The 13,707-nt window shown below is 44.0% G+C and overlaps 2 protein-coding genes across 8 annotated transcripts in view; both read right to left on the bottom strand.

The window, feature by feature from the left end:
* Rcd5 (microspherule protein Rcd5) overlaps positions 1-7,498 on the bottom strand; it is a 101,330-nt gene extending 93,832 nt beyond the window's left edge. The window contains exon 1 of the mRNA XM_077645005.1: positions 6,923-7,498. Within this exon, the coding sequence (XP_077501131.1) occupies positions 6,923-7,033 (111 nt within the window). The 5' untranslated portion in view covers positions 7,034-7,498. The remainder of the gene's footprint in view (positions 1-6,922) is intronic.
* Positions 1-13,707, bottom strand: part of LOC144111921 (TATA-box-binding protein-like) — a 51,244-nt gene that overhangs the window by 20,243 nt on the left and 17,294 nt on the right. For 3 of the 7 annotated variants that reach the window (XR_013310157.1, XR_013310159.1, XR_013310158.1), the window contains one exon: positions 10,717-13,666. Coding sequence is in view for 4 of the 7 variants with exons in the window: in XM_077645024.1 (XP_077501150.1) it covers positions 1,929-2,101 (173 nt within the window). In the remaining 3 variants the exon portion in view is untranslated. Of the gene's footprint in view, positions 1-1,928; positions 2,109-9,980; positions 10,072-10,716; positions 13,667-13,707 lie in introns of those variants that run through there. The other 4 variants (XM_077645012.1, XM_077645010.1, XM_077645024.1 and 1 more) reach the window with 3 other exon arrangements.

Below are 13,707 nucleotides of genomic sequence, written 5' to 3' on the forward strand. Positions count from 1 at the left end.
ATGAGAACAAAATTTTCCACATTTACTACAGAAAATTACTATAACTGCAGACTTCAGAAAATCACTATAGAAAAAGTACAGCAGTACCGAAAAATACTACAAAACAAAATTTTGTGGATGCGTCAAAACTGCAAACTATTTTGTCGTCCTTTTGACGATTCTTTTGTTTTCCGGACTAAGTATTACGCTGCGAAAACTTGTCAGCATAAAAATGGTTGAAGACAGGCTACCAAGCTCACACCTTTAAGGAATATTATTTACTTTATTCACAAGTTTCCCTGAAATCCTCCTCGCTGTGATATGAAGGATGCTACACTGCCCTCAAAACAAACAAAAAAGGTGCATCACACTGTCATGAGAGTTGCTGAGTACTATATTCTTTATGCAATGAAAAAAATGGTCACTCGAAAGCTCTGCGACAAGGAGAGTGCGGGTGCCTGCTTAGCTTCCTTGACACTCCATATCACTTCGCGGCCAGATGTGTAGGCTGCATAATGTGTCCCTGGAACAAGCGCAGAGATCCCACAGAAAGATTCCGGTGCAAGCCTGGAAGTCAACTCCTTTTACAGTGCATGTATTTAGAGCACAGGAAATTAAATGCCGCAAATGAAAGTTTGCGTGATGCTCCCCACACTACGAAGTACCTGGCTTCCAACGCAAGCCACCAGTGTTGCGCACAATGACAAGTGGGCAACCAGCGGAGACAGTTTCGGTGTAAGTGTTGCGCACAATGACAAGTGGGCAACCAGCGGAGACAGTTTCGGTGTAAAGCAACATAAAAATCTGGAATCTGCCAGATTTGTGTGCACCCAGAGCGCTAAAATAAAGCTCCATTATCAACATACGGATTTTCCTGGTTTAACATCAAATTGCATGTTATGTAGCCAAGTATGACAAATGGCCAAAGGATCCAAAAGTCCAGACATCTGTCCTGAGAATCTTGATGTCCTGACTACATGCCTCTGTCTTGATCAAAGCAACCCTGTGCCTCCTAGTGCAAATACTGCCCTGCACAGTGACCAGCCAATTCAAGATCTGGCCCCACCAGATGTTTGGAAACGTAGAATATTTTACTTTTTTTCCTTGATGGAAAAGATAAGTGGCTCATGAAAGCGTTCGTGCCATCAAAAGCTCATTGCTGTTAGAATGACAGCAGTGGTGCACGTGTGCATCCCGCAAAACCGAATACCAAAGAATATTGGTTTTTGATTCTCGGCTATTAGATTATTGAAGTTACAGGTCCATTAAGCTACACGTCGAGAGTTTCTGCTCTATGAAATGCGCCATTCAACATCCTTCATTTTTGGCTGGTCCTAGGCAATAAAGAGGTGAAAAAAATTACCGATGGTGCTGTTCTCTCACAGATAATTTTATTGTTTGAGTCCATGCCTTAAACCATAACTTGAAATCATTAGAGACATGAAATATCACCGGATGTACATCAATCGAAGTCAATACATTGAATCCATAGCGGTTCTCTAGTGCCAGCAATCAATAATCGAGTCTACGCTCCGCACTATACACTGTTTTTTCAACAGATGCGCTCGGGCACCTCACCCAACAGCATTGCAAAAAGCATAAGATAGAAGAAAATTCACTGAAAGTTTACCCAGCCGGTAATGCGATTTTCAACATCTAGGTTGGTGCGAAATGCTCCTACCATCCCTAGCGTTGAGTAACACTGTGCGGGGAAGGGTGTGGGGACAGAGTCGTCGTTATGCTACTTGACCAGCAATAGTGTAGGCGTAATCTCTGGGGAATTGTCTTTGTAGAGAGCGTTAGAGTAGATATGAACAGTAACCAGACATGGTGTGGAGCAGTTGTGTTCAGGGGTACGTGTGAAAAGAAAGACGCCACCAACGATGTGATTTCAATGGGCGTGCCACATAAAGATATCACTGCATGCATGAATCACGATTTCATCTCACTCTTTGGCTCCGCTGCACAATATTTTTCCAGATCCGAAGACAAGAGGCACGGCCCTGGGCTCCCTAATGCGCATGACAAGTGCCGGGGTGCGCTTCGGATCGTACTCCGTGTTGGGGGCATGCAGGGCGATCTTCCTCAGGTCCAGCCTGCAGCCCAGGCTTAACGATGCCATAGTGTTCCTGTGAAAAGTTGTAGCTGGGATGACTGACAATTTATGCATCATTAAACATCACTCCTATTGTTTCAAAACGACACTTGCACACAGATTGCGGCAATATGATAAAGGCAATGCGTTCAGAGCCGTATTAATCGTTGGCTTTATCTTGTTCCAATATACTAAGTACCGATAAAACATGTTAAATATGAATTATTCATGAACCAAGTTAATTCGCCTGGAAAGACAAGTGCACTTACAAAACCTTTCGCAACAGACAGCTGACGAAGAACGTAATGGACACAAGCTGTTGATCCCAGACGAAAAAAATGACAAAACCGTGTCATATTCACATTTCACTCTTTTTGTTTTCATTTTATATTTTCCTGTTTAATGTTATTTTAACTTCGTTTTTTATCAATTTTTGTGTTCCTTTCGTGTATTTGCCTTGCACCGCATCCGTTATACCATTACTATGGTTTATTTTTCTCTATATTCCTTAACTTTGATATGCCCTCACACCCAATGCTGTTCGTGGAGAGTGAGGTTAAATAAATAAGTATACAAAATACGATAAAATATTTTTGAATTGTGTCCTAACAACAGCTTCTTGTGATGTCGTAGCGTTTTTCTGCAGTACTATACTTTTTTCTCTAGTAATGTTCTGTAGTAAATACACAAAATTATGTTGTTGATACAAAAATTTTGTTTTATTACTATTTTCTTGGCAAAAATGCTGCAGAAAATTTTTGTGACAACAGAAACTATTCTCTTTTTTGACTGGGATATGCTGAAAATCGGAAATCTGAGCTAACAATCCCACGTTTCGACGTTATTAGTATCCACGAGTGATATGTTGCTCGCTAAAAGGTCACTATCTCCAATAGCAATTCTCTCTCGAGCAACGAAGTTTTGCCACAATGACCCATCATTCGTCCAGCAGTAGCATGAACAACAAGGAAGGGAGTTTGCCTTGAAGTGAATACCTGTCATCCTTTTCATTGGCTAGAAAAGAAGTACCTTCTCTTCAGGACGAAAACTGCTAAATGCTTGGCATGAGCAGAAACCCTGGTCTCCTGACTGCCTCTTTATTCTGGTAAACGCCGGCTTTAATTTTGTAGGTAGTGTAAGTTTTAAGATGCTGTTTCCGAAGAATCATGACAATTCGTGCCTTTGCCTAATATTTATCTTGTGCACAAACATGTTTTTTAAATAAAAACTAAAGGTAGCACAATAGAAACAGACTGGTCCTTCGAGGATGTTTGCAGCTACAAAAAAATTGCAACAGCAAAAGCTCATGCATCACTGCATGAAGCAGATCCTCAGTGTTGGAAGACACGTACATTCATCTAGCCAGCACAGAAGAGCAGCAAAATTATTTCTGGACAATAAACAACCCGGGAAAAAAAGATCAGAAAGCATGTTGGCATAGCTCCAATGTGCGCCTTTTTATAGTTCATCAGGTTCAGCTGACGGTTATTTTCTCAGAGTGAACAGCCCAACATACTTCTTTGTGTGGACTGAGATCGAATTCCTGCTGTTGAGAAAAAGAGCCTGATAAATCTTTTCACCTCATACACTCTCTGGCTTCATCCCACGGGTGTCATTGCTTTCACAGTACAGTTTAGTGCGGGAAGGAAGAAGCAGGTTCTTTTTTTGGCAGAACAGCGGTATCGGCAGAAATGACGGTACCAAATATTTGACATTTTTTTAGCATAGCGCGTACTGCTACCACTTACCGCCCACTGCGCTGCACACGTGCCGATTGGTCCCGAAGAGGCAGGCTAGTACGGTGTTGACATGACTGTGGCGCCATCTAGCTTTCTCAGCTCAATTTGCACGTCGGCAGTGGCGGCCCGAAGTACGCGGTAGCAGTAAGCGCTATGCTAAAGGTATTTATAGTCAACATAACTTACGAAGACGAAAAATAGCGGCCAAAGCTGTGAGAACATTCACAGGACATTTTAGGAAAGACAAAAAAATTACGGGACACTTTGGCAAATAAAGTGCTGAGAGGCGAAAGCCGACCATTCTGTGACAATCTTCAATATTCCGTGACGACATTTGGTGGATGTGACATCACACCATTCCCGTGGCTATATCGATACCCAAGTTATACATCTTTCGGAGATCTTGAGTATTAATTATGCTTAATTACACATCTTTCATCTAATTTGACACAAATACGTTTCCCGACTATTCACTATGCCGTGACGACTTCCAGTGGATGTGGCGTCACACCGTTCTCTTGGATATATCGACGTCCGTGCTATTTCGACGCAATTTTGACATTTTTGCCTATAATGAATTAACTAATTATTCTACAGTCATCAAACTTGGCTTCTAGAGAGAGAGAGAGAAATAACATTTATTTTCACGCGTCAAAAGGTTGATCGGCATACGAGGCGCTACTCGGTCCCAAGCCATGTCCTCGCCCTCAGCCGTCGACTGGGATCTCTTGGATCTCAGCAGCGGCAATGGCGAGACGGATAACTTCACATTGTTTAGTTTCGTCCTCGTTGTGAAGCAGTGCCTCCTAGGACTCATCCATTGTATCAAGTTGTCCAAAACTCGGACATATCCACATCATATGGATCATCATGTCCACTATGCCCTCGCAACGTTTGCACCTGAGGCTGAAAATCTTCGGATGTCACCTGCTGTAAAGCTGAGGGTTAGGGAATACTCCGGTTTGTAGCTTGCGCCATGCAACCTCTTCGTTTTTGGTTGGCTGCTTACTTGCTTTTGGAAGTAGCGCTCTGCCTAAATTGTAATGATTTAGGATTTGCTGATACGTATTAAGATCGTCATCGAACTGTAGGAGCTCCTCATCGCGCAAGGGGGACAGGTTTGTGCACAAGACGCCACTGGGATTCCGGAAGGTAGCTAATCCTGGGCCACTACGTGCGCTTTCTCGTTTCCCCTCAACCCTTGGTGCGCGGGTGTCGAAATAAGCGCTACCTGTTCTGCCGGTGGTGGACTACCGGCCGACACTCGTGCAGCTGTGGCTGAAATGCAGCCCACGTCAAAGTTTCTAATAGCTTATTTGGCTTCTAGGTTTATTTTTTCCTCCTCTATCTGAAGCAACCTTTTTTTCTTTTTTTTTCTTCCCGAGATAAACGTGTGACACCCTCTGCGAACGGACGATATTATGAGCCATTAAAGGCTGTCACCTTAACCCTTTGATGCCCAAAGCTTTATTTCAATATGGAACATCACAGAAACTTTAGCATGCATATAGGACGGACAAAATATGCGAATTTTGCTGTCAGAAAAAAATCATGTTTATTCATGGCTGCATAATGAGGTGTTGCTCCAGAGCAATATTGGGCATCTGTGGTCCTACTTCACATGGAATGCCTTGAAGCACTTGCGGCTTGGAAGGAGACATAGGTGCATGTTACACTTTGCAGAGTATAGAAAAGTGTAGCCGGATTTGCAGTACTTACACCGGTTCTTCTTTTCACCATACTGAGGCCAGTGATTCATGCCATCATACCTCATGTCCACTGTGGGCCTTGGTGTTACTGGACAATGGATCATCTGTTTTGCAGGCAGAATTCCAAGCTCAGTGGCGGCACCTGATCTTCTTTTCAATGGCTTTGACTTCACGAGTGCAAGGGTCTGGGCCATTTCAGCTCGAAAGTTCAGGAGTGACAACTTTCTTTGGACGGACAGCTGAGCACCGTGACGTTTGTACAGCAGTCACCCATTGACAACTGAAACATCAATCATCCAAAAAAATATCCGCATGTACCATCTTTTGGACTTGTGGTCCGTGCGATACAACTCAATGAGCATGTCAGCGAGATCAACACCTCCCATGAAGGCATTATACTCCCTTACGGCAAAAGGGCGTGGAACATCGACAATGTGCTTTTCCTTGCTGTTCCAACGCTTACTAATGTCGCTTAGTTGGAAGCCAGCATAGGTGGACACAAGGTGGGCGGAGCTGTTATCGAACCATTTGATGATTCCAATATTAGACTCCTCATCCAAGCGAAAATCCACGGAGCCTTTTCCTTGCGCCTTGAGAGCTGCATCAAAAGCCAGTGAGCACTACTCTGTCCTGTCGGCCCTGAAGGTGCCAACACACAGGAATCCTTTGCAACTCAGTTCCTCCACAAGGTGCAAGCTGGTAAACCAGTTATCAAAAAATATAACTTATGGCTTTTGTGCTCTGGAAGATCTTTCACCAGATCAATGACTATGTCGCCGGAGATGCCGAACCCATGGTCGTGCGCAGTGCCTTTACCTTCATAGATGATGAAGTCGTGCATCATGCCGGAAGAATCTGCCCTCGTGAAAACTTTATAACCCCACTTGTGAGGCTTGGATTTCACGTACTGCTTTAGGGGTGACCTCCCCTTGAATGGAATAATTTGTTTGTCAATGCTTTGCCGCTCCTCTGGAGCCACAACCTTCATGTTCTTCTTCAGTCGGTCCACAAGTGCACACCTTGAAAAGGCGGTCGTGGCCCTCGGAGTCCCGTGGTACTGCCTGCAAATTGTCATTCATGTGTAGGCACTGATGTATGGCCTCGAAGCGATTCCTCGACATGAGGTCCGCCACAGGCGCAAATCTTGTGCCGCGCTGCCAAAACATCCGGTAATGAGGTACTGTGACTGTCCCTGAAATCAACAATATGGAAAGATACTTCATTTCCTCCTCGGTGATGTTTGCACAGGTGCCTTTCTTCTGGGTAAAATACAGATTTCATTGATAGCGCAATATGTCTACCATATCTTCATCAAAAAACGAACGAAAGTATTCATAAGGGCTTAGCACCTCGTCGGGCGGAGAGGGCAGCTCCCTCTTCCAGTCAGTGTCATCAACGGAAAGGTCTTCTTTCCTCCATGTTCTGCGAACTTTTTCTTTCTTTTTCTTGCGCGGAGCCACCGAGTGGGCACGAGAAGTACCCGGCAAAGCTTCAACATTATCGCCTGACATTCCTTCGTCATCCTCTACGCATGGCCCTTTGTCACGAAGATTGGTCACTATTTCTAGTGGACAGGTATCAATCAATTTTCGAGCATCTCTCGGATCATAGTCGGGGTCATCCGGGTCGCTGTCGAAGTCAGCGTCGGACAATTTACCGTCCGGAAGAAAGATAAGCTCCTGAATTTCTTCATCAGTAAGCCACTTCTTTTTTATTTGACATCGCACAAAATATGACCTTATGAGGAACGCGTATCCTATTTGGTAGAATGAACATTCTGCTATTTCTTTGCTTTACCTTCAGCACACCAAAAACTCCCACAAACGATATCTCCCTACATGTGATCATGCCTCCGCATATGCCCGTTGTTGCTCCTGGGCTACACCACTTTTGGCGCGTAAAAGTTTGTCGTATAAATTGCGGAAACACCGTTTAGCCTCCTCGTACAAGACCTTATGAGCTATTCTAAATCTGACAGTTGTCATAGTAGTGCCCTATACCGCCGTAACTGAACAAGTTTACTCACATGTGCGGTCCTTGTGCTGGCACCTGTCAGAGCCGTCCAGGAAAAACAACAAACAGCCTGTAAGAGCCTAACTAAGCTTACACTATGCTTAAATAAATAAATAAAATAAAAAGGAGCAGTGCTGCCATCTCTAGGTGTTTACTTCAAGCTCAAGATGCTCGCTAGTCTTAGTACATTCCACAGATGGCGCCAGCACTATCGTGCAGCAGGGGCCCTATTCTCGACATTTCGCCATTTTGTTCAAATTGTGACGTTGGCGTGACGTAACCATCAAGGCGGTGCCAGGTTACGTACCCACAGAATCTGATTACGTGCAGAGAAAAAAAAAAGTAAAAACTGATCTAGAAATAAATACCGTCGTCTGCTACTATTGGCGCCAAGTACGGAACAGAACGCCGCTCCGGGAGCTTGCGCTGAGCCTCTGCGTTGCAATCTTCGGTGCATACGCGTCGAGGGGCAGTGCGAAGGAGTGAAGTATGTTGCGGCCTCTTGCGTATCATGTCGGATGTCCGGCAGCAGCTATGGGCAGACCGACTTATACCCCTGTCACACGGACACTGTAAAGGTACTTTGAACTAATGCTCCATTACTCTAAGGACGAACGCGCGCTGCCACACGGACGCGCCAAAGGACACCTAGCTCAAAGGAGCTTCGAAACAAGGCAGCTCGAGTTCGTCCTTTGAGGCTTCAAGGGAGTACTCTCTCTCCCAGCGAGTTATAGCATAAATAAATTGAAGAAAGAAACGTTCAAGTTTCGTTTTATAAATTCACTTCATAAGATTAGTGGTGTTTTAAAATATAAGATCATTTGTTTTGTGGCAGTCTCACCACGCCATACTCTCGTTCCAGATATACGAGCGAGTTGGGCTCAGTGTGGCCAGCACTGTGATGTTATGCTCTGTATTTGGAAAATCATGTCATTATTGCAGTTAAAATTGCGTTGCTTTAACATAATACGGTAATAAAACTAATTAACTAAAAAATGTGACATTTATGTATTTACATGTGCAGTGAGGTTTGCAATTTAAATAACGCTTTTCGCCGATGAGGGCGCTAAAAACTTCTTGCGAAGGTCGTTCCGCGACCGTGTAGCACGGACGAACTCCCTTGAAGTAGTGCTCCTTTGGGAGCGTAAAGGAGCATTAGTTCAAAGTGCCTTTAGAGTGTCCGTGTGACAGGGGTATTAGGCTACTCAGTGCGAAAGACTCGCACGTCGGCTGTCAAAGGATTCATCGAGTTCGATGCGGCGGTGCGAGCGAGGGTGCAGCCTAGACGACTTTGCAGTCGAGGTGAACTGATGGCGTACCCGCAAGTCACGAGCGGCGTCACACGCGTGCGTACTGTTGCGCAGAGAAGCTGGCGAACATCAGGAACGGGGCCAGGGTATTCGTAATGGCGTACGTGCCGAATGGGAGCGGAAAGTGAAAGCTTTGACCGGCATGATGCCTTTGTGGCATTGCTCCTCATAACGATCGACGACAGCTTCGCACATTCGCTTACCAGCCACAGTTGAATGCAGGAACTAAGGCAGTTTTCTGGGGGAAAAGTAATCTCGTCCGGGACAGGAAAGGAAGCAACGAGAGCTATATTTTTAGAGTGGTGCCGCCAGTGCTGAAAAGGCGCCCGAAACGGCGCCTAAATACGCGCAGGCCAGCAGTCCCTGTCTGAGGACAACGCTCGCATACTTAGCGTTGTAAACTCTGCGGAAACCCACTGTTTCCTAGGCGCCGCGTCAGCTACCGTCAGGTCAGCAAAGGTGCTAAAGCTTTTAATCGCTAGGTATCGGCTTTAACAGAGAGCGGGGTGCAGCGGAGTTGTATCTGTGTGCGCTTGGAAGGCCTCCAAGATGTGTTTAGTGCTGAAATGCATGCTTGGCAAGGCAAGCCGATGTGCACATTTTAGGCAACGCGTTGCACCAGACTCTGTTGTTAGTCATGTTTGCATGCACCCGCGCACGAAACGAAACTGCAAAGCGCGGAATATCGGAGTAAATCTCATCAAGGAGAACACACCGAGTGCGCATCCCTTATTATCAACTTAAATGTGCAAAGCCGGGGAAAAAAGATTCTTTTCTGCATTAATAACAAACAACATAAAACAAAGCGAAAACTCCCCCCCCCCCCACACACACACACAACATAATTTGAATAGAGCGTACCCTCACAATATTCAGTGATGTACTCATATTTTGCTTCGCAAGCCTGAACGCATGCACTTTTGTGATGTAAGTGGCACATATATTACAAAATTACAAATGTTGTCAGCAATTTTGCTTGTTTTTCCCTTCCTAGAAAGGCATAAATTTTTTCTACTTGTTCAAGTGAATGCGTAACACTCACGACCACCACACAGAAGCAGCTACACTATAAGTGCGATGCAAGTAAGCAAAACATTCTGTGAGGTGGGGCAAAATTATTTTCTTGAGCACTTACAGGCCGCCTCACCTCCCTTGCTGTCCACACAAGCAACACGAGTCAGGCAGCGTCTTGAAGTTTCTTCGTTGTAGAATAACAGTTATGCACCTACCATAAAATAAAGCAGCTCCTTTAGATGCCTGATCAAGTACAGTACAACAAGCTTCCAAGTAAGAGAGAAAGATATATGCCAGAAAAGGTGGAGAGGTCGGATAAGGAAAAGTTCCTTCACCTGTTATTCCACAAAGGGGCAGGGGAGGAACATAGAGGTAGAGAGTAAATATCGGTGACGACACCATATTACAGTAAGACACATGCAATGTGCAAGATATTTGCTTTATTTTATGGGGTTTATGATCCCAAAGCGAGTCAAGCTATGAGAGATGCTGTAGTAGAGAGCTCTCTATAATTTCGACCCCCTCGGGTTCTTTGCCATGAACTGTCATTGCACAGTACACGGGCCTCTACTGCTGCGGCCGGGATTGAACCTGCGTCTTTCGGGTCAGCAGCCAACCACCATAACCACTGAGCCACCGCGGCAGCTTTATTTGTATGATTCAAGAAACTTAAATTAATGTTCATGTATACACACTCATTGCCTAGTACATGTCACACAAAGCCCGAACATGTGTTTTGGGGCCAAGCATTCCGGTTGGTCTTGCACGCAGTATTTAAAGAGACAACTAAGTGGCACCATGAGCCGAAGAGCTGAAGGAGAACAAAAACATGACAGTAAACTTAGGAGCACTAGAGACAAGGAGGAAATTAATTTATTTCCATACTCTGAAGGCCCGGAAGTATACAAAGAAGAGTGGGGGAACACATAAAATTGGTAACTGCTTTTTTGAATTTAATACAGCCAAATATTGCAGCAATAGAGGTAGGAACATGGCAGGAAAAACAAAAGCGTAAGATTAGACAGAAAATAGGCAAGACATTCAATGTTGATGTCGCCCTCAGGACAACATATGGGAGGCACCAATACAGACAGCGGTAGTGTTCTGGTTAGGGTACTATTAAGATAAAAGTCTCCAGGATGCACAAAAAGCAATCTAGCCAGCGACGGTAGCCACTGGCTTCCGGTAGGTTTTTTAATGTGTGCACCACATAGGATGTATTCATGATAATTAATAAACCACAGGAGATTGTTCAACACGAAATAAATTATCCTCACAGCACCATACAATACACAGCTAAAAGGAGAAGTCAGCAGTAGGAATTGCAACGATACGGTGCATGTAGACCCCTACGTGAAGACTTCACGCCACAGGGTTCACTTTTTAGCTGTGTAGTGGAGTATTCAAGGCACCCATCATGCTATAAACTTCTGCGAGGTGAGGAAAACCCTTATTTTAGCCTTTCAAGGCCCTTTAAGCTTCAAGAATACTGAGTTTTGCACTTCGGGGATCAAAAGCAGACCATGTGGCCTGAAGACTTGACTACAACCCTGCAATTCATTACAATTGAAGACAGCTGGCGCACCATTAAAAACCAAAACAGAAATGCCAAATACAAAGCAGAACAAGCATTCCAATTTTTGATCTAGGCATTGTTTACAAACATACATACTGGAGCAGTTGCTATGCTGTTGTATTCTGCCAGAAAAATATGTGCTGCAACCATAAAAAGCACCCTATTTAGAGGACGATGGATGCTAAATGGGATTGAAATGAATAAATCAGTGACAACTAAAGCAAACCACGAGAAAAATTATTTTGCAATGTACGCAGTTGTGTACAAAGTGCCCTAAAGGGTTGAATGCAATTTTCTCATGCATTTAGTCATTTGCATCTTTTTTTTGCCGAACATCAGCACAGCCACGCATGCATAGATAATTTTACACAGAGGTGGGATTAGACATTGGTGGCACTGACACAGTTAATCGCAAGGGAAGGCCTGAGTACTGGGTAAAGTAGACAATAAACTGGTGATCAGGATAGATGTAAGTGAAACTGGTGTATTTTATTGACTAAACAAATCAACTGTAATACAAAGGCAGAGAAAACTGCAATATGTTAGTGGAAATTGAGTGCACTGGAAGATATATTGCACAAAATTTGAGCCTCCTGAAATATTAGCTTGTTTTAAAAAAATAATTGCTTTGCTTCCAATTTTTTTTTGAAGCTCAAGCAATATTTCGGAGCAAGTCAGCTGTAGAACAAACTTCCTTTCTGCAAAGTATCACAACAAACACATTTGTTCTTGATACAAAAGAAAATTTCATGACTGCTGCAGGACATGTGATGGCAATGACAGTAATGAGCCGATTGCTGCTGCCACACAGCAAAAGTGGTAAAATCCCGCACACATCAGGGTCACAGAGGCAGATTTCTCCGGTAACAAGACAAGTTGCAATGTGTGAAAGAAGTGTGATGCGGTATATGTGCACATTGATAATGCCCATTTCACGAAGTGCCAAATCCAGTAGATTCCTGTGTTGAATAAAAAAATAGCAATGCATCCATTGATGCCCCAGTTTTACCAAAGAAACATAGGTTGAACAGATTGTCTGGAATTTTTGTCAAATTTGCCTAAGAGCATTAGCAGCAGCCAAGAAGCAAAGTGCCAGCAAAAAGGTTGGTAAAAGCGGGGCGTTACACAGCGAAACTAATCGAACTAGCAGACAGCTGCCTTGTCTTTCATTCATACAAGCTTGGCAGATGGCAAACATGAAAGAGTTGCCTCACTTTTTGCTCAGAGGAAAACTAGTGGATTGCTGTATCACTACACATAGCATTTAAAAGCAACAGTAGAAAACAGGCACAGAGGCAAAGAAATGTCAGGAGACAAAGCTTGCTCTGCTCTGTGAGCACACACAGATGACACATTAGGGACCTCCTATCGGACGAACAGTTGCCTACAAAATCAGACTGCGCCCTGAGCAAGATGTGATAAATGACTGCATACACATCCCTATGTTTCGTGCATGTCAAGAAATTTCAGTGAAGCAGTAATCACGTCATGGAGCACAAACTTTTAACAGAAATCAAAGAGAAGTACTGGTTCAAAGCTCTGCTGGCAGGAGAAAAACATTTTGGTGACTTCCTCTGTTTCACTGCACTAAAGCACCAACATGCACATTCTGCATAAAGAGAGCACACAGCATTGCAGTACATTAAGAATTAGCAACTGTTCAGTAGCGTTAAAGCATGTGTATAAGCACACATCCGGCCAATTTGCAGATGGTAGGATTAAAGTTTCTTCTACGCTTCCTGTCACGTGAAGAACTGCAGCATTAGAGAAAAGCCTAGTCTACACATCAAACACACCTGTCATTACACACTCTAGTGAGAAACTGAAAGGAAAATTTGGTCCTGTTTAAAGAGCAGCACAAAAATCACAGACTTGAACAGCTTTCTTGCTGTGTGCAATGAAACTTGAAGCACAAAAAATGTTTACATAGACTGATCATAGCATGACTACAGGTGAAAACTATGCCAGTGAGTCCTGCAGCTAAGTGCGGATGCATGCAATGTGTCGCACAGTGCAAGTTGTGATTGCCTTTGAAAAAAATCCTGTTCCATATGTACAGCACTTGACACCTGTGAAGACATCCAATGCAACCCTTCCAAAGAATGATTCTTTGCTTGAGAAGCACTCTAGCTGAGAGGTGCATGATGTTGAACCTTGCAGCAGCATTCCTCAGCACATGACTTCCTAGGATAGCAGTGATGCATCGAAGAGGCACATTATACACATGTCACCTGGAAGGCAATCAACACTGTCTTTAGTGCGTGAGCTTGAG

The sequence above is a fragment of the Amblyomma americanum genome, chromosome 1 (genome assembly GCF_052857255.1).
Source record: "Amblyomma americanum isolate KBUSLIRL-KWMA chromosome 1, ASM5285725v1, whole genome shotgun sequence".
Classification (NCBI taxonomy): Eukaryota; Metazoa; Arthropoda; class Arachnida; order Ixodida; family Ixodidae; genus Amblyomma; species Amblyomma americanum.